At 44.1% G+C, this 20,703-nt stretch overlaps 2 protein-coding genes across 2 annotated transcripts; both read right to left on the bottom strand.

The window, feature by feature from the left end:
• Nucleotides 1-2,676: 2,676 nt before the first annotated feature.
• On the bottom strand, nucleotides 2,677-5,745 carry LOC136457651 (probable prolyl 4-hydroxylase 6). The gene is made up of 7 exons (XM_066457675.1): nucleotides 5,444-5,745; nucleotides 4,532-4,645; nucleotides 4,236-4,293; nucleotides 4,064-4,159; nucleotides 3,605-3,662; nucleotides 3,346-3,506; nucleotides 2,677-3,199 (listed from the first exon to the last, which is right to left on the bottom strand). The coding sequence occupies exons 1-7, from the start codon at nucleotides 5,728-5,730 to the stop codon at nucleotides 2,840-2,842; spliced, it is 1,134 nt and encodes a 377-aa protein (XP_066313772.1). The 5' UTR covers nucleotides 5,731-5,745; the 3' UTR covers nucleotides 2,677-2,839.
• Nucleotides 5,746-5,799: 54 nt separating this feature from the next.
• LOC136457652 (zinc finger CCCH domain-containing protein 1-like) lies at nucleotides 5,800-7,226 on the bottom strand. Its single transcript, XM_066457676.1, has 2 exons — nucleotides 6,407-7,226; nucleotides 5,800-6,297 (listed from the first exon to the last, which is right to left on the bottom strand). Exons 1-2 carry the CDS (start codon nucleotides 7,173-7,175, stop codon nucleotides 6,035-6,037), a joined length of 1,032 nt encoding a protein of 343 aa, XP_066313773.1. The 5' UTR covers nucleotides 7,176-7,226; the 3' UTR covers nucleotides 5,800-6,034.
• Nucleotides 7,227-20,703: the final 13,477 nt, after the last annotated feature.

Below are 20,703 nucleotides of genomic sequence, written 5' to 3'. Positions count from 1 at the left end.
CACCTCGGTTAAAGATTAATGGAGGCAGGGCAGATTTAGCTGTCCGTCTCCGTTAATGCTCTAACGGAGACGGTCGCTAAATAACCGCCTCCTATAATCTATTAACGACAAAAAATGGAGGCCATTTTCGGAGGCAGGCGCCTTATAAGGCCTGCCTCCATAAATATACCAAGGCCCAGCCAAAAGCCCATACCATACCACCTATCAGGCTTATATAAATAGTAGGAGTTAGGGTTTCCTGACTTATCTCTCTTAGCTCCTCCCCCGCGCGCCCCTGCAAGGCGCCCCCTCCTTTTCCCATGCGCCCTCCTTCTCCTGTGTGCGGCGGCACCCCTCCTTCTCTCGTGCATGGCGGCGCCCCTTCCTCTCCCCGTGTGCGACGACCCCCCCCCCCCCCCCCGAGCTGGCAGTGGAGCCCCTCCTCCACCAAGCACGGCGTCGACGCCCCTCCTCCAAACCGAGCAGGCTATGGCGGTGGTGCCATTCCTCCAACCTGAGTAGGCTGCAGTGGCGGCGCCACTCCTCCACCAAGCACGGTGGTGCCGCTCCACCCCTAAGCGGCAAAACCGACTCGATGGCACCCCTTCCCCACCCTGACGGCGGATCTGGTGAGCGACGCTTCTTCCCCATCCTCGATGACGGTGGATCTGGTTCTAGAGGGGCGGATCTGGTGGTGGTGTGACCAGATCTGGTGGCGGAGGCACGGCGCAGGCTTGGCCCTTCTTTAACGTGGCGGTGGCGCGAGGCTCGGTCCTTCTCCGGCGCTGGCCAGATCTGGCTAGTGTGCTGGGAACGAGCTCGCCGACGAGCTTGGGAACAGGCTCGCCGGTGCACGTTAATAGGTTAACCAAGGCAGACAAAGCAACTGCCTCCATAGGTCTATATTAACGGAGACCTTTGGACGGAGGCGGTTGCAATGCCCGCCTCCGTTAACCTATTTTGCCCACCTCCACTAAGTTTTTTGTAGTAGTGCTAAGCGACATCTTCATCTAGTAGCCAATGTTCCAAAAGGTGCTATTAGGCGTTCACCTACGCGCGCTTATGCACTAGGCGGAGGGGCATCGCCTCGCCTAAGGGGTAGGTAGAGGATAGGCGGCATGCCCCTAGATCTAGAGCTCTGTTGCTTGAGGGAGTGACGGCGGGTGGCGTCAGAGGCAGTGAGTGCGCCTAGGAGGAAGCTAGCGGTGGGCGGCCGACACCGAGAGGAGGGGCAGAGGCCGTGGGCAATGAGCTTGTCCTGGAGGAGGCAGAGGCAGTGGTCGATGAGCACGGCTGGGAGGAGGCAGAGGCGGCGGGTGACAAGTGCGGGCGCGCAACTGGAACTAGGAAGAGGCGGATGGACAAGGTTGGGAGTGGGTAAGGTGGGCTGGACTCTTTGATGGGCCTTTCTTTTCCCAAACTAAGCCCATTGTTCTGGTTTATTCTTTTTTTAGATGCAATATATGTAAATGTATATGTATACAAAACGCCTTAAAACACGTAGGCTTGCTTAGGCTCTAGGCAGAGGGTCAATTCCTAGCTAGTGCCTCATGTAACCTTGCGCCTAGCATATCCATCGTTACCTAAAAACATAACTTGTTGTTCTCACACGTTTCACCTTGATTGAATTTAGGTTTGATGCTATGTTCAATGTTTGAGGTCTAACATGACAAAAAAAAGTTGGATGGCCTAAGATATTTGGATCAAGAACCACAACCAAAGGCGCCAGAAAGGTACGTGCTATACTTGAATTTCATACTTAGTTTTGTGGTATGTAGTCACTAGAATGTTTTTCTCAAAAAAAACCCCCTTTTGTTGTTTGTCTAACAATCACCTAGTTATGGCCGAATTTTTGTTGAGATTTTGATTTGGGATCAAATAGGAAACATCTAGGTTTGGCAAGTATTTGTTATGGTGCACGATTAGATGTCTAGCTAACAAAGATGGATTGTCGGAAATCATACTGAAATTTCTCTATTAAAAAGTTAGGGCTCCGTTTTTTTTCCGAACACGCAAAATGCTTGCGCGTCTTTGTCTTTGTATTAAGGTAGAGAATGTTGTTTACATCACGCCTTGGCAGCGCTCTAGGGGTGGCTTACAAAGGATAACACTAAAGCACTGGCCCCCCTAGAGTAAACTTCATGATTATGTTAAGGCTCCGTTTGAAACGCTAGAATAGAAATCGTACTGGGAATTTACAAAAGTTGTTTAATTTCACAATAGAAAAAACACGGGATTCTGAAAAATAAATCACAAGTTTCAAACGAGGCATAATAAAAGCAATCATCACATTTTGTGTCTAGAGCAACTGCAAAGTAGACATGAGTTCAAATCAGGTTTAGGTCCGGCCCAAAACACCTGACAATTTTTTTTGCTAGCTCGAGACCCGATGACTGTTGCGGGTCAAAAATCATGAGTCTGACCCACCTGATGCACCAGTCGAGATGGATTGGATCAGTTTTTTTTTTCTCCTCCCCCGAGGCCCATGGTGAGGTCTACTCCAAAGGGTGTAAAGTATGAAGCGTCTGCATAACAAAAAAGTGAACACATAAAGCTCACACCACAAAATGACCAAATTATCCATGAATCAGAGAACCCTGCTCACATGTAACTCTGAATCAAGAACTGCATTCCACAATGCCTGATAGAACAAAGTTAGCAAGCGACACATTATAGTCAATCCAAAGAACTCAAAACTATCCAAAAAACTTAATTAAACATCCAGACTCAGGTAGTGTTTGGTTTGAGTTCCAAATTACATTTGCTGACAAGTGTAAAAATAATCTAGCACCATGTAACTTTGTTGAGCCATTCTCTGCCTACAACAATCATGTTTCTACTCAGGAAAATCTTGAAACACTCAGCACACACGGCAGCTCTTCCGACAACTCCCATAGTAGTCTGGAGTTCCTATCATAAATATCGGATTCCTGTCACATTCCCCACCAGTAGCCCAATTGACGCATCTATCATCTTCATCTGTGCACTCATCTTCGGACACCAATGAAGATTTTGGAGTATCAATCTTTCTCAAATGGATATGTTTTATGGCCAGCCATTCCTCACCTTCGAGGACAGAACACATTTCATATTGGCTATCCTTGTCTATTACTCCATCAGGCTTTAAATTGAATAGCAGAATTGCATTCCCCTTGACAGGTTGTACAGCATAACCAGCACATTCAGATGGCGCTGCTAGCTCAACTTTGGTGCCCTTAAGCTATAAACATAGTTTGGTATAAGAACTTTTCTTCCATACATCAGTTGAAATATTAAAAAAAAAGAACAAATCATGCATAGAGTAAAAGCACATAATATTCTGGAAAGGGGGCGTCACAAGTAGGTGCAATGGCAAAACAATATTACCTCAGATCTGGGGAAGGCAGTTTCACCACCTCTCTTGACATCAGAAAGATACATCAAAACTGTCACAAGCCTATCATGGCCACTGTTTGATTGAGGTTCATAGTTATTATAGTCACTTTTGTTCACCTCATACTTCAAAATCTGCATACTCTCTCCAAAATCTGAAGAACACTAAAAAATTCAATATCCCAGCACACAGAATGCAGGTTTACACAGAATTACAAAAGAGTAGATCATGATCATGTAAACCAAGTGGTACCTTTTGGAAGAAAGCTCCATACTGATATCCTATCTTCAATTGTTGAAACAATTGTGTCCTTCATAAGGATGATAAGATATATAATAAGATTAAAACAATCTTTCAATTTAAAAGCAGAACTGTCCATGAGAAAAAAAGACAGTAAATTCAGACTTTCAAATTATGCTGATATGTTAACATCTATGATATACTACTGCAGATTGTAAATAATCATGAAGAAATACACATTTATTTAATGGGTTGATAACCAGAAAGGGGCAGATGTTTCATTTAACTGGTGTCTGGTAACGTGCACATTTCTTAATTATCATCATAGCTCACAGATGATAATTTGATCACAGACAAATACTCCTACTAAATTGTTGAACAAAGAGATTCAATGTCTCTATGAATGAACTTTTCTACAAAATCCTAAAAGAACCACTCATCAGAATATCATGAAATGAAGGTTAGGCTCACTTTGCTATCAGCCATGAACACTTCGATGCTTGCATCCTGGGAATTATTTCCAGCACTACCACCAACAACTAATGATGATTGCTTCTTACCATGTGCCTGCAACAATGAAAATATTATCTTCAATCACAAAGACAATGAGAACATATTGTCAGTGATAAGCAGAATGGAATACCATAGATATCAAGTGGTCACACTCCATGTCAGAAAGAAAACCTTCATACAAGAAGACCCTGAATTAAGGTAAGAAACAAGGTACTCCTCCAAGTAAAAAAAAGGGGCAGAAGTAAAAAACAAATCAGGGCCATATGATTTTCAAGGCAGCGAGATTTCCAGGCACAAAATTATAAGTATCCAAAGATAAGATATTTCATGAACCTTGCAGTCAGGATAATAGATGCACTGTATTAAACATGGAAACTAAATAAGCTTTTGGTTTATCAAACTATAGAGGGCAGTGATGAAATATACCTTGGATGCCAAGAGAGTCGTTTCGATTTTGAAGAATCAAAACCAAAATGTAACGTTGCAGAGGAGCCATCTGTAGAGTTCACCAAATTTCGTCCTGTGATACTCAAATCGAATCTGTAGAAGAGAAGTAAATGAATTACACCAAAAATCTTCGGGAAACTTGAAAAAATTAGAGAAGTATGTTTTACTACATCCTTATTATAGCTCAGGTTCCTGTTATCTCCTCTGTTATTTCAATTCTACATTAGTTCTTTCTACCCCAGTACTCTTGATTTCCAAGCTATCCTCCTCTCACATTTACAGCATATATTAGCTTTCTATCCCATTTCTTCCCCATTTCTCACTTTCATTGTACTTTTAATTGCATTGCTTGTCTGTCTGCAGTTGATTTCGTACTGCCTTTCATGTTCCACTGGTCATTTCTTACACCAATTTAATCATCTGATGTGGTCACCTCATTCATATCCCTAAAAGGGCAGACCCAGTGCCGGAGGCTCCCACATGAGTGGGGTCTGGGGAAGGGGAAAAACGAGGCAAGCCTCCTCGCAAATCTGCGGAGAGGCTGCTTCGAATCCACGACCTGGTGACTCGGTGAGACAGCTCTCACCACTGCACCAGGCCTGCCCTTCTACCTCATTCATATCCCTAATTAGCTAAAAAGATGAAAAACATCAACATATATTAGAGGCAATATTATGACTACCCTTCAAAGAACATGTAGTTAATTGGTTTGAGCAGGCATAATAATTAGCAACATTTCCCACAACAACAAACGTTGCATAAATGAAGGGGAACTCAATTACATATGCTATCCTAGAAAACAAATCAATAAGCCCACCCCAACTGGTTTCTGAAACAACAGCTGTGTAGATCCAAATCCGTCAGAACAAGAGGCAAGAAAAAGAAACTTACTTGCGGGAAGAAGCCGAAGTGCAGGGCGGAGCAGACGCTAGACATGCTGCAACAAGCACCAGTAAGGCTCCAATCCCAGACCCCATGATCTCCTCTTCCCTTCCCCGCCTGCTGCAGGCTGCAGCTCTGCAACCCTCTGCCCCTTGTCCTTGGGATCCAATTCCACTCCCCTGCAAATTGACAGATCCACAATTCTCTCTGTTCCTCTCCCAGTCTGACTGCCACAACACCACGCACTCAAGCAGCAAGAAATGGCGTGGGAGCCCAATGGGCCGCGTCAAAACCATGGAACCATTTGGCCCAAAGGCAACAGAGGCAACAGAGGACGACCGACAGCTAGGAGTGAAAGCAACAGCACAGCACTTAAAATTATTCCAGTCTTATGAAAGTAGAAACGATGGCAGGAATGCAGAGGTCTGTTCAGACGGATTACATGCAGGAAACGAAGTACAAGCACAACATTTTCAAATCAGTTCAAATCAAAATAGCAGATTGCTCAGTTCTTTAATTATTCTGGATGTTGTCACGGTGATCAAAGGCTGGAAGGTAGACATGGCAGCTTCGATCGGGTAGGTGATGCATGGTGCGCACTCAGTCCTGCTCTGGCCAGTCGCCGTAGATGCCGCTCATCTTCTTGCGGCTCAGGAGCTCCAGTCGGGTGACCTTGCGACGACGGCCCTCCCCGGCAGGAACGGACGGGAACGACCTTGTGGAAGACGGTGCAGAGCTGCTGGAGCTGCTACTGCTACGGTGCGCGGCGGCCGCGGACCCCGGCGAAGAGTACGCCTTTGCATACGGCGACGCGTTCCTCAGCGCATGCTCCACAGACCTTGGCCCCCCAGGGAAGGGCATCTCTGCGCCAGAACACAGGGACGAGGTAGATCAGGGCACGATCCGTGAGATCCGGGAGCGATCGGCCGCCATGCACACGTATAGGGAGGCGTGGAGCGCGCGCGCACGTACCTGCTGGGGAAGCATGGGCGAAGGCACACCTATCCCCCCGGTGGCAGGCCCCCGTGTCCCTGAACTCGAAGCACACCCTAAGGTAGCCGCCGCCGCCTTGCGAGCCGGCGGTGGCGGCACCAGGCGACGACGACCGCGGCCGCAGCGGCGACCTCCGCCGGATGAGCGAGGTCAGCACGGGCAGCGGCGGGCGCAGCTCGTCGAAACCGTGCGCGAAGGTGCACCCGTCCTCGTACGCGCACTTGCCCGCCTCGAACTTCTCGCACAGCCTAGTCTTGTAGTACACCTTCTCCGGCGGCTGCGTGAGGTCCAGCCCCAAAACCCCCGGGTCCGCCCCCGCCGCCCCCGGGTCCTGCTGCTCCCGCTCCATCTCACGCTTCCGCGTCTGGTACTGGGGCTCCTGCTGCAGGAACCTCGGCGCCGCCGACCCCACGGGCAGCACGATCACCCCGTTCGGCGCCTCCCAGTGACCAGCACCAGCGGCGGCGGCGTTGCCCTCGCTCTCCATGGCCTCGATCCGCTCGACACCAAACCCTAGGCCTAGCGCTGGTAGTGTGATCCGACCAGCCGCCGGACGGACAAAGGCTGTAGATTTACGCCGAGACACGAGGAGCCGACGGACCGGGGGTGCCGTGCCGTGCCGAGCCGATGCAGGCAGTGATGATTTGGGGGCCAGCGCTTCCCGTGGCAGTCGGAATCGGGTCACAAGACCGGGATTATCTGCTGGCTGGCTCCAGTTTGGACGCGCTCGATCCGCCGGATCGAGCATTTGGGTTTGTTTGGGGTTCGTTCCGGCTCGATTGAACGCGGTGCGAGGCACGCCGGAAACGGAAACGCCTCGTCGGTTTCCGTGCCTTCGTGCCCGACGCGTGGGGAAGGTGGGGGTGTGTTGCCGTTTTTGCGTTGGGGGCGTCGGGAGCCGCTGGGCCTGGGCTTCGGCCGGCCCGGAACTTAACCAAGGGATAGATGGGCCCTGCGTGGTCGTTGGGTACTTGGGTCCAGTAGGTTGGCCTTCCTGGCCCACCAGGCTATACCCCTGCTGCACACTATGCCGGGTCAGTAGATGTAGACTCGGCCCAATTCTGGATTCTGAGTCAGGTGCCCTTTCAGGCCTGTTAAATTCTTTTATAACAGTGGGCCTTCTCGGGCCCTTAGGGTCACGCAATTTCACTACCACATCAAATGTTTTATTCATGATCAAATCCAACATTAGGGTTGTTTCATCCTAAACAACCCCCCCCCCCCCCCCCCGCATGCGCCCCCCCCCCCCCGCCCCCTTTCCATAATTTCAGGTTTATTTTGCAGGTGCTAGGGTTTTGGTCTATAGGTGTTAGGCAACATCATTGGAGCAGCTTTTTTTTTCTCGAATACGCAAACGATTTGCGTATCATTGTATTAAGGAGAAGACTTTAAAGAAACATACAACGCGCTTCTATCGAACGCCGAAGGAGGTCGACCTAACACAGCCGAAGCTTGACCATCCTAGTAAAAGACCTCATGTTTCGATATTACATAAAAAGAAATAATCAATATCGACGTAGCTTTGTGGCCTAGGTGGTCTTGTGTCTTCGCGGCTGCCTGGACGGTGCCTTTCCAATGGCCGGGAAGAGCTTGTCCAACGTCTCGGCTTCGGACGCAGTCAGGTTGCCGTCGAAGAGCCTGTCAAAGGCCTCCAACTCCGAAGCGGATGGCGCAGATGGATCCCTGGTATAGCCCATACGCTGCATGATCAGCACCTCACCTCGCTTGGAAACTGGCACTCGGGAGAGGCTCTGAGCCGCCAACCACCTGCTCCACCACGACAGTACCAGCTTAGCAGGAGGCTGTTTGGGAGGCTCGCGAATCAGCGGAGAGTCCCTCTTACGCGTGACATTGTTGATGAAGCTGTCAAGACGTCGTTTAGCGGAGTCATCGTTGTCCACACCCTGGTAGGTAACCCCTGGTGGTGAACTGGAAGGGCCATCCACCGTGAGGTCGACATTGTGTGTCTTCGGCTGAGTCTTGGTCTCTTGGAGGCGTTTGATCTGAAATATATATCTCGAAAGCTAAACCTAAAGATGAAAGACGACAGGACAAAAGAAGATCGAACAGCAAATCCTAAGGCATTGGTATGTTAGTTTTCTATATATGCATCCCTAATACTAAAGATGCAAAATTTCTGGTCCCTTACATTTTCGTCCAACCTAATAATTCAAGTAATTCGGTCTCGGTCTCGGTCTCGGCTATCAGCTCCGCAGAAGTTCTAGATTCCGTTTTTCTCCAGACGGAACGTCTGTTGTCCCCGTAGAAAACGTTTCTCCGGACCGATCCATCGTTTCTGACACCTATCAGCCTTCTCCCCCACATGTATATCCTCTCGTCGAGTCCGTTTCCAGTTGAAATCGAATTCCGGAAGAACTGATCTACTACGTGCTTGCACTGGAGACAAAGTCCAGATGAATACCAAATAGAACCAAATCAAGGCACCACAGACCAAAATCGAGGCCACCACAGACCAAAGTCGGACCACGAATTAACTTAAATCCAGACACCAACCAGACTATAAATACAAGCCATCGACGCCGCAACCATCAAATCAAATTCACAAAATCAAGACAAAATCATTTCTTCTGCCGCCACATCAATCACCAAAAATCAACAAAAATCGATTACAAAATCAGCGAAAGAAAATCGAATCGACGAAATCAGACAGAGTCACGCCTTCGGGGCGCCTGCGCCGCTAGCCATGTGTGCCTGGCCGCGCGGAGGCCTCTGAGCCCGCGCGAATCCGGCTTACAGAGCATATGGCGACGAGTTAGGGTTGGAAGCAGAGAGACGAGAGGGCGGCGGGAGTGGCGAGGGAGGCCCGCGCGGCGCAAGGGAGACGGGCGGGCGGCCGAGATGCGTCGTGAGGCGAGCGGGCATTGCAGGAGATAGCCGTGCGGCGCGTTCGTGTGTGTGGGCTGTGGTTGGAGGCGTCACTGCGTCAGGCGTGGGAGACAGGGACAGGATAAGCAGCATGTTCGTTTGGTTGTAAACGATCGTAAATTTTCAGCTAGAACAGTATTTTTCTCTCACACCAAACCAGCCAGCAATAATAATCCACGATCGTATACGATCGGTTCAGCCCCAGCCGAACAGGCTGAAGGTGGAGTCGTGCGGTGCCTTGGTGGTGGCCTGCTGTTGTACTCATTTTTTTTTCAGTACGAGAATAAAAGGTGGAGAGAGAATAGAAAAGAAAATGTAATACGTTTTTTAAAGTATTATAAACACTTCTCTTTTTTTTTCCATCAATAACTAGGAAAATATGCTTTACCAAACGCTTTTATAACCGGTGAAGCTAGAGCTAGAAAAAGCTATTTCACCGGAAAAGCTTAAGATGGAGCTATTTTGACTGAAGCTAGAGTTTTGTCGAACACACACTTAGCGTTTGCCGACAAGAGAGACGGACACGGTCTCCGCACCAGTTGTTTTGCCCACACAAACCAGCATCGTGCGATCACCGTCCATCCCTCCCAGCAGAGCTCCCCGAGTTCGCGTTGTTCACGACCTGCTCTGGCTCTTATCCAGCAGCTCCTACTTCGGCTTGCTGCCTTGCTCTACTGAGGGGAGGAAATGGATTCCTTGCATAGATAGAGAGTGGGGCGGGTGGCAAATGAGTGTGTTTGTTGTACGTGGCTAACCACGACCACGAGAAAGAAGATCCAGAGAAATGATGAGAAAACGTATGCGGTCAAGAGGCACGGCTGCCTAGCTTCTTTATAAGAGCAAACTCAATAATAAAATCAGGTGCTTAGCTTAAGTCAAGTTATAAGAGTTCTATCACATCGCACATCTTTGATCTCTTTGGATTGAAACCTATTAGACGATATTTGTCCACACAAGCAATCCTGGCCCAGGCAATCAAATTGAACACATGGGAGCCATGGCTGGCTAGGTCAGTTTCCTAAGCTTTAAACAAATAGGCTCTGTGAGTGAAAAACAAGTTGTGTGTATAATAAGTTTGCCTAAAGTGCTCGAATTCATCACTACACTTGATTAGTTAACTTTTTATAGAAGGAAAAAAATCCATAGCAACGCACAGCTATACTAGCTATTTTCTAATTTTAAAGTTAAAATAGTTTCCATGATCCTATGCTTTTTTAAGCCTGTACGAGTCAAAGCAGTGTGACCGAAATATAATCTTAAGATTTATTGAGAAACATGACATAATAATTACTTTGAGCCTCTCATATTCAATACCTTAAGCCTGTACGAGTTAAATCAGTGTGACCGGAATATAATCTTAAAATCAATTGAGAAACATGACATAATAATTAATCTCTGAGCCTCTCATATTCAATGCTTTAGAACAACGTGTGTCAAGAAATGATATAAAGTCTGGTTTCAATATGCTGGAACACATAACATGGTCGTTCAATTTTCGAACTACAGTCATCCAGTTATAGATCCTAACCCGTTGCAACGCACGGGCATTTTTGCTAGTCTTATATAAAGGGCACTTACATAACTGTACATAAATGTGTAGGAAAACCAATTACGCATAGGAAACATGGAAGTTGCAGATGAGCCTTACTATATTTGGAGATTGATGGCCATTAATCTTAGCAATAGACTTCACACGTACATCGTTAGATAAGCTATCCAAGGCCCCTTCATTGTTGGTCCCGTTAAGAACATGTACATCTATTACCCCTTGATTTAGGTGCTAAGGTAGCTATCTAGCATTGCTTCTTCTTAGCCGTATATACGAGTATCTCTTTATTTAAAATATTTATTTTTCTCACTAGAAATAGTCCTAGTACCAGTAGACAGTACCAAACCTTAGACTATCTCCAACAACAACACCCAAAATACAAGACCCATTCAACGTTTGTGTATCGCTACAGTCAAAGGGTTCAATACCCATTCGACATCCTCTCCAACAACAGGACCCAAAAGAGAATTCTTTCTACAAATGAGTTTCTAGGAAATAGGATACTCATATTTGGGTTGGGCCTCTCAGTCAACCTAAAATAGGTCTCCCGTATAGTTACTCTGTTGGAGGCTAATTTTGAGTCTTCTGCTACCCATTTTGGGTCTAGGTGCCCATATGAGTCACCTATTGGAGACAGTCTTAGCAATCATGATATGCAAGAATGCTAGCATTAACATACATACTCAGAGCAACTCCAAGGGACACTTGATATATCCTTTCGGATTGATAAGATTAGAGATTTTGAAAAAAGCTCTCCAACAACTTCTTATTAATTAGATCCTCAAATGTTGTCATCCTCGTTTTCTTGCTAGCCAAAGATGAAGAGCAGGGATAACTCTCCAAAATGCGCACAAGATATAGAGAAGTTGTTGGAAGATGAAAAGATATAGAGAGCGATTTTTATTCAAATGGCTCTCCAAACGAGGATTTAGAGAGTGAGTTTAAGAAATACTCTTGGAGATGCTCTTACATCACTTAGCACAAGTTCTCGCTCATTTCTCTCTCCTATGGTTTCTCCTTATCGCCAATGGATATAGATGCTCTAACGGCCAATTAGTCGCCACAAAAAGTAACCGCACCTATACATGCCTGAATAGGCGGCTTGGCGTGACCTAGCCATAGCCTGACAAGGCAAGACCCGATTAAACCATGCCTGGCATGGCATGATAGATGAGCTAGCTCGTGCTGTGCTGGCCCATAGGTTAAGTTGACGGCCCAATCACAACATGGGCAATTACAGTGTTGTGCCAGCCCAAGGTAGACTGATGGCGCCCGTCTTCATCTTTGTGATCGCAACTTGCAACGGACAAGCACTGGGCAGTCCAATTGTCGTTGTGTTGGATGCCTCGATCTCATCGAGCGCCATGTTGTCCAGCCATTGTTGCCATTGTGTTGTCTAACTGCGGATGAGACAGAAGGAGGGGAGTGAAACATGACAATGGAGGCCGAGAGGGGAGGGGAGATCGACTAGCAATAGACCGTAGGGGAGCACAACAAGGAAGGGAGCTACAGTGGGAGGGTGAGCCAGGTGGGCATAGATTTGTTGGCTAGCTAGGGTTTAGGAGTTAGGAGGGGAGTTTTTATGGGTGTGGCTAGAATGGGCCGTTTCTGGGCTCTCTAAGAAAAGGCCACTAATGAGCTGACCAATAACTGTGTTGTGCTCATGCAAGCACTATCTAGACCAAGGGCATAGTCCAAACATGGCATGATCACAACATGGGCCTATGATGACAACACGATGATGGGCCATGCTTGGACCGTACCCCGCATCGTCATTGGACCCGGCTCATATAGGCATCTAGAACTACATCATTACCTAAGGAAAAGGAGTCACCATTTTAACAACCATCGTAATGCCAAAACTTTTTCCTTATCTTTCTAATACTACTAGTAGTATAATTAAATAAATTAGAATACTACCCTTACGAGCCAATGTATGGGTTCCTTGTTATGTGCCAACAAGTAGACGTGTTCAAAGTTCAAACCATATGATATCATCAATTCGAGTTGTGATCCACACACTTTTCTCCATGAATTGTCCCCTACCAGGCAAATCACAACCCGCAGCCCCGTTTATCTCCCATTCGTGGATCCTTTCAATCAGCAATACTTCATGAATGGTTAACGGAAACAAATCACTGCTAATGCAAACAAGCCAAAACTGTCCAAATACATGTAACACCCCACATCCAAAATCTACTTACGGCCTAACTCCTCATATGGAATAGGCCCGCATACGCGTAGCACCCCCTTACACTTTTATCCTTAGTTCTCACTTTGTGTAAAAGGGTTAACCCAAAGATGGTTCTGGGGCGCGCAAACATACCTCTTTGGACTTAAGCTCCAGCGCATACTTTGGTGCGCTCACGAAAATAAGTTAAGGATACAATTATAGTGATGAGAAGGTTCACATGTTGATTTTAACTTTGAGTACTATTATTTATTCTATAGTCAGTCGATGTTTAGCGAAAGTGATATTTTTGAAAAATGTGTGTATTCTGTTTTTGTGTGGCACACTTTTTTGTATCTTGTACTACCTCCGTCCCTAAAAGAATGCAATTCTAGCACAGTGTCACGTTTTATTACGTTAAGTTTGACAAATTATAGATAAAAAGTATCCATGTTTATGATACCAAATAAATACCATCGGATTAATTATGAAAATTATTTTAATAATAAATTAATTTAAAGACATAACTATGAATATTATTCACTAAAAACATGGTCAAATGTGAACCACTTTTTGTACCACGCAACTCATAGTTGCATTCTTTTTAGGACAGAGATAGTAACTATGGGGAATAGATAAAGTTTGCTGGTTACTAACGCAATAGCACATGTATCTCCCCCGTTTCCTAATTGTGTAAATCCATGCCTCACTAGTCACTAGAATGGACTTTTGTCCAAATCTAGTGAAAAGATTCCTATGCTCGCTGCGACAAACAAACCATTTGATCTTGATGGCGCAACCATTAGGCGGTTCAATCATAGGTGTGGTTCATCGTCGGGGCAGATGGCCTAGAACACGGGCAGCCAGGGTCAGCCACTGGGGCCATGCATCCTCTCGGTGAAGAAGGCGTTCTCATCTATGGTTAGAGGCCACCAGAATGTCAGCGCCCGCGCCAACGACGCCGACAGTGGCAGACACGTGTTAGGCTGCTCAAGTTTTGGCACCAGCGGCATCGCCTCTAGCTACTTGGATGTCTACGATGAGGTCCATTCATAGGCCAGTGGGGCCATGATTTTGACCCTGCATGTTACAGTATGCGCCGGCTGCCTGGGTGCTAACAACGTGCCCCATTTGTTGGTCGGCGGGGCCGTGATGGAGACCTTGGATCGTACTGGCTGCTCCAGCATCGGTAGTGAGTCTCCGTTGCTGGTCGATAGGGCATGGATGGTGACATCGAGCGGTGGGTAGAGTTCGGTGGACCTCCTGGTGGTGACCTCAAAGCAAGAAGATGGAGTCGAGGAGAGAGGCGGGGCAAGCATGAAGGAAGATACACGTGACCATGACTACGCGGATGTATCAGCACCTAGGTGTCATCTTTTCTAAGTGCCAAAAGATTGGTAGCTAAAATTGGGAGTTGTTGGAGATGTGTTTTGTCGGTGTTTTGTCGACCGACTAGTGAATTTGTATGAATGTCGCGCTGCTCCAGGAATATGAGGTAGCATCCAAAAGACATAGGGAATTATACTGGTTCAGACCAGAGCCCTACGTCTAGTCTCAAAGAAGATCGAGTGCGTGTTCGTCAGTTGAATGCTCTGAAGTTCTTACAATGGGGGTTACAAGAAGAGTAAAAGAGGTAGAAGAGTGGAGAGGGACTATCCAAATGAAGTTTTAAGAGTTCGTCCCCTTGGAAGGGTGCCCTGGCTGCCCTTATATAGAGTCTAGTGCTGTTGGTATATTTAACGCACATAGAAAAGATCCGCAAGCGCACGGATACCGCTGTAGCTTTCACTCGGAAGTATTCTAAGTATTATATCCATAGGGAAACATGTGGGACTAACTATGGTCAAACTTAACTAAGGGTAGCAACAAGGTTAGGATAAATAGGAGCATAGAGAGGAAAACTAAGGTTCTCTAATTCTGACTTAGATAGGCTATGTCTTCTACTATTCAATTGGGGACATTACTAGGGAAAGACACCAGCAGAGGATGCTTTCCTTCGCAACCGCGTCCTACATGCCCTTACAAACGGGAGGTAGACTACAAAGGATTCAACGAGGCTATAAGAGTCACCCTCGTAAGCTACAACCGATCCGGAATGCAGGATGCATCTATGATTAACCTAAGTCTAAGCATCACGCTTACACTTATGATTAATACTTTACTCCCCCTAGGAAGAGAATAAAGCACTCAAAAGAGTCACAAACCTAATAAACAATATAAACAAGATGCTTACTTGGATCAGAAGTTGATTATTAGAGAAATTTAAGAGGCAAGCTCAGATAGAACTTGGATCCGCCAAGGTACAAGCCATAGAGAGAGCACCGATAGTTCGGCACCTCCTCCAAATTGTTTCCTCACTCTCTATCTCACTATTATTTACATGACTAGATCCTAAAGAGGACTAATCTTCTCTTAATAGCTAGCTCTAATCCTAATGAGGAGAATATGAATTAGGGTTTCAGGATGGATTTAGGGAGGGGCGCAGGGGCTGGTATTTATAGGCCGGAGCATCAATTCTAGACCCTTGGATCAAACTGACTTAAAAGAACAGCGCAGATATAATCTAGGAGGTGGTGGAGAACTGACATTCAAAGAAGGGGTTGACAGGTGGGCCTAGGGGTCCAAGCGGCCTGTAGGTGGGGCCGGCCGGCCCCAGATGGTATCCACCTGCCCTCCACTTTGGTGGTTTGCCTTCTAGAGTCTTCTAGAGTCTTTCCATGTCGGTTTCACTGCGGATAAACATGATTTCTTTGATGAATAAGTCCTCCTTGGCGGTTTTCTGATTAAAGCCTGCTGAAAACTCATATTGACCAAAACTCATGGATTTTTTTAGTTTAAACCTCTAGACCTATGTTGGTGATCCTTTTTTATGCATTTATACAAGTTATGTTGACGGTTTATAAAGCATGTTAATGATCATCAATAGGCTCCCCCACACTTAACCTTTGCTAGCCCCTGAGCAAAGGTTAAACTCAGCAATGGATTAGGAGTTGCTATAATGCATTCATTCCTCAAAAGTACACATGCATTCAATAAAAAAATTCTCCTCCAGATTAGAATAAACTGATCTAACTTTAAAACTTACCCATATTACCTTCAACCATGGGGCTTCTTAGCCTTCACTTGGGTCTTGAGCAATTGAAAGACAGAACAATCAAGTCAAGCACTATGTCTCAAATTCTTTGTTCAACCATCATTCCAGAGTTTTTATAAATTTTCAGAATACAACTCAGAGATTTCATTGTATGACACTCTCAAGTCTCTCAATATATGTGGTATTTGTGGATCCTCACCAAGACAATAAAGATGTTATGCCTTTTTCTCTTCCTACCACTAAGGCTTATGTGGAGTTCATAGGTAGGGAGAAAGCTAGGGCATACTTGCAATGCATATATTATAAAATCAAACCTCGGATCCAAAGAGAGTTAAGTCATACAATCAAATCAAGATGTGCATGTGTGTAGAATATATGGTGGATATATATGGTGGCTAATTCTAATTCTACTTTACTCCTTAAAAGCTTATCTCTCTTTTGAAACTTGAAAACAATTGCTAGAGAGCAGGGGCTATCTTATTCATCTCTTTTTTCAGGCGGGCATCTAAGTACCCATTGTTTTAGATATCTCGGACACTTGTCCATTTTTTCTCAACTTTTTTTTTCTTTATGTTCTCTTTTTTCTGAATAACTTTTGCATAGCCCCATGCCTCTTTTCTACAACAAAACTTTAGAGAGATAGCAACAAGAACTTGGAGCATTTATTTGGTGGATGGAAAACCTATCAAGCATATTTTTGTGTTCACTCCTAGTGTAGGAGTAAAACATTTTTGGGTGGATCTAGATGGAAGACATGTTTTTGCGCCTACCCTCGGTGTAGGAGTAGGGCATATGTGGGTGGTGTGTATATGATCTTGATTTTAAGAGCATGACAAACCTCTCATAAGGGTCAACAAAGCTTGACTAAACTCAATGCAAAGCAAGCAACATATATGAGTGGAAGTTTTCCTGCCTAAATAATATGTATGGCTCTGGTAGGAATTCAAGCTTTGTCAAACAGAAACTCATCATGTAGTATTTTTGTGTTTTTCAAAAGATAAATCTCTAGAACTTTAGTATCACTTGGAATAAGATAAATAGCATCTCAGACTTTCTCATATCATATCCGTCAATTACCTAGACTTAGATCAAGCATATGCAACCCACGAGTTTCAAGTTCAGAGTAAACCCTTATGTCAAAACAATCTTATCAAAAACTCAGGAGAATTCGAGGCTAAAAGCTAGGTACTTGAAAGGAATTATAATAGAGCAACGATTCATCATTTCCATTTAAGAGATCATTCTGAGTCCTCTTTATTTGCTAATCAACTCTTAAAAATAGAAATTAAAGCAAACTAGACACACACCTTTCACATATTATTACTGTAACTATATATATTAATTATGAGGATAACTTTTTATTTTGTTTTCATTCATCAATTTTTTTAACTATATATAAAAAAACTAAAAACTAAAACAAAAGGAGAAAGAATACTTACCAGGATACATGAGAATGCTTCTCCCCCTAGCTAGCTCTTTCGGTGAGGGTTCGATGTCTTAAGTCTTTCGTACCAGACTTCTCCTTGTGAAGTTCATTGATCAAGTACATTGGTTCGCTCTGAAGATGAGGATTCTTGTGATGACGCTTTTAATGGTGATGTCACCTTCTTTCACCAAACCTGTCTTAGTTTTGAGTTTTAATTTTGGTTTGACAGGTTTAGAACCTTCACTTGTAGAAGTTTGGGGAATCGATTGTCTTCCCCCACACTTTGCTTGAAGTGTGTCCTGCTCATAAAACAAGGTAGAGATCAAGTGCATGGGCTCTATTGGTGGAAAAACACCAACAAAACCAAAACTTTACTTATTCTTCTCTAACCTTAGGCACATTGAACAAGATGAAGTTGATGTTGTGTGTTTTGTTCAATTATGTCATGGGTGATAAGATCAAAAGATTGAGCACGAGTGTAGCATTTAAGTATATTTGGCCCAAAGCGTAGAATTGCTTAACCAATGGAAGGATTATCTATCTCTACATAATGTATCATTCTTTACATGATTATGACTATCATCTTCCAGATATAAGATGCGCAATGTTTTAGATCATTTGGTTAAGGCTATGAGATCAAGAAAATGGTGCTAGAAACAAGCTCGAAGAACTAAACATGTTGAGTTAGTCAAATTAGATCGAGTAAGTTGTGACTCAAACATGTTTGTTTATTATTTATGTGCCTACCAGAATCAACGAAAAACTTTTTTAAATAATGGCCATTTACCTTTGGATGTTACCTTTGTCATTAGGGCATGGTAGCACCATATGATGAAGGGTAGATGACTCATGATGGTCCTTTCCTTTTTGCTTAAGGTTTTCCTTGTTTGGCTAGCCTCACAGCTTGAGCTATTCATGAGCTTCTTGTCTCCTAGGTTGCAATCGTTCTTTCTTATTCTTTTATCATGCCATCTTTCTGCTCTTCAATCTTTTGACACCCTGTTAGACTTCCACCTCACTCATTATTTTATGCCTGCAAAGAATTAGTGGACAACACATACCCGAAGGAATATACAATTTTGAAACATGGGTTGTGTGTCTAGAATTTTGTAGTTTTCATCTATGCTAATGAAAAGATAGTTTTAGGATTACTTTAGCATAGATTTTGTTTATCATGTTCTATACAAACATGGCTCAAGGCAAAGGTAACTTGCAACAAAAGACAAAGTGAATGAATTTTGATACTTATAGTTCTTCCATCCATGATGAATGAATTGTGTCTTCTTTGCGCAACGTTATTGGAGTTCGTCATGTGCCTTGCTTCATCTCCAATTTGAATTCATCTCATGACTTACCTAAATTGAATTGAAAGTTTTCTATTGGGGTTAGTCCAACAAAATATCCAGTATCTGCTAAGGCAATTTTTAGTTCAATAACCAAACTAGACTCCATGTCTAATTTGATTAAGGAACGCATTTTAACCTAAGCACCTTGCTTAATTTAAAATGCCTTTAGAAGTATGTCGAGTACTTTCAAACCAAAACTTACTATGGCAGACAAAGGTAACATGAAAGCACTATAGAGATTTACTCAAACAGAGATGAAAGAACATGATTATTATTTAGCAAATTGAGCATGGCTTAAAGGTAGAGACAACCAAAATTAGCAACATGGCATAAGATTTTTTTTTCAGAGAAGGTTATCCCCCACACTTGAATTTTGCAAGGCAAAATCAAGTTTGGATGGATATGATTGAACGTTGCATAATAATTGGTTGGACATACCTTGAGTCGTAATGCTTGATTCTTTTCACTTCAAACCTGATATGGTTAGTGACAAAAATGCCTGAAGGAATATTTTCACAACTATATTTTTATGCTTATTTCATAAGGGTATCACAACAGAAGGTGAAAACTCATATTATCTTCCGAAAGTGCTTGCTTTAGGACAAAGCCTCGTCCTCGGGAAACCTTCTAATTGAGCTTCTAATTGGTGAAGTGGTTTCCCCTTCAACACCAATCTTCATGTACCTGTCTCAAGATTCATGCCAACAAGATTTGCAATATTTATAATAAATATATGCATCTACAACCACCCTTTCAAAGTCTTTATGAATAGGAAGCACAAGGGGTTTGAAGATCTCATGTGTGCAATGTTGGAGAGACTAATTAATTCAGAAGATTTCTCATGTGAGTATGGATTTGATGAGGTTTTCATGAAATAACTTCCATGCTCATCGATGTCATGTTTCTTTTCAAGACCCAAGAGTGTTTCTTCATGATTGTCTATAGGCAGAAACATTGTCTCCATCATTCCATGCCTATGACATTCATTGGATGTTTTATTGTCCAAGATTTCTCATGGATTGGTGACTCTCAGGGTGATCTTATCTATGGCCTCCTTCAAACTTGGGTGAGTTATGTTTATTAAATAGGTTGATTTAAACTCACCATTTGGATTTAAACCAAATTTGGATTCTACCCATAAGGCTTCATCCTTGTCCATCCATTCTTCAGCAACGACATATGTGTTCTTAATACATTCTAGCCATTGTCGTTGCTCTTCTTGGCCATCCTTGTGGTCTTTATGGCTCCTATACTTTGGTTGTATTAATGGATTTCTAGGGTCATCATAAGACTTAGGAGAAAAAGCATAAGAGGGATCATCGGGGTCAAGGATGTGTTGAGAGATGGGTTTAGATAAAACATCTAATGTGGGTGCCAAATGACTTGGCTCTCGTTCTATGGGTTCACTAGACATGCCATCCTTGAATTCTTCCCAATGTCCTCTATGAGAAAAAGAATGCTTTCTAAGAGGTCTCTTCTTGAGAGGATTTGAATTATATTCGCTCGAAGATCTCTTATGAAGGTGAGAATTTAAGCTTTTCCTAAAATCAGCATAAAAAGATCATCCTTAATTTCAACAGGGATTCCCAAAGGTGGAATTCCTTCTTATCTTGGAGAATTTTGGGGCATTGATGGTTTTGGATTGATAGCTAAACCTTGGGATTGGAGTGGTTGTGATTTGGCTATCAAAACTTTCTCTTCTTATTCAGGAGAGAATCCATTCTCTTCTTCAAGGAGTTTATTATGAATGCTACTGCATTGAGTCTTTCCACTAATTCTATCAAGCATAGCCCTTGCTTCACTAG

Source organism: Miscanthus floridulus, chromosome 6 (assembly GCF_019320115.1).
Source record: "Miscanthus floridulus cultivar M001 chromosome 6, ASM1932011v1, whole genome shotgun sequence".
NCBI classification, from domain to species: Eukaryota; Viridiplantae; Streptophyta; class Magnoliopsida; order Poales; family Poaceae; genus Miscanthus; species Miscanthus floridulus.
Note: the sequence above shows the minus strand (reverse complement) of the source record. Positions and strands in the feature narration are given on the sequence as shown.

What these genes read in the sequence shown, in the direction of transcription:
- LOC136457652 (XM_066457676.1), bottom strand. Translation starts at nt 7,175, where the DNA reads ATGCTCGATCCGGCGGATCGAGCGCGTCCAAACTGGAGCCAGCCAGCA. An exon ending in CGCCCATGCTTCCCCAGCAG is followed by an intron (nt 6,298 to 6,406) that starts GTACGTGCGCGC and finishes GTTCTGGCGCAG; the next exon opens with AGATGCCCTTCCCTGGGGGG.
- LOC136457651 (XM_066457675.1), bottom strand. Translation starts at nt 5,730, where the DNA reads ATGGTTTTGACGCGGCCCATTGGGCTCCCACGCCATTTCTTGCTGCTT. An exon ending in TGTTCATGGCTGATAGCAAA is followed by an intron (nt 3,663 to 4,063) that starts GTGAGCCTAACC and finishes ATCCTTATGAAG; the next exon opens with GACACAATTGTTTCAACAAT. An exon ending in CTGCCTTCCCCAGATCTGAG is followed by an intron (nt 3,200 to 3,345) that starts GTAATATTGTTT and finishes CTATGTTTATAG; the next exon opens with CTTAAGGGCACCAAAGTTGA.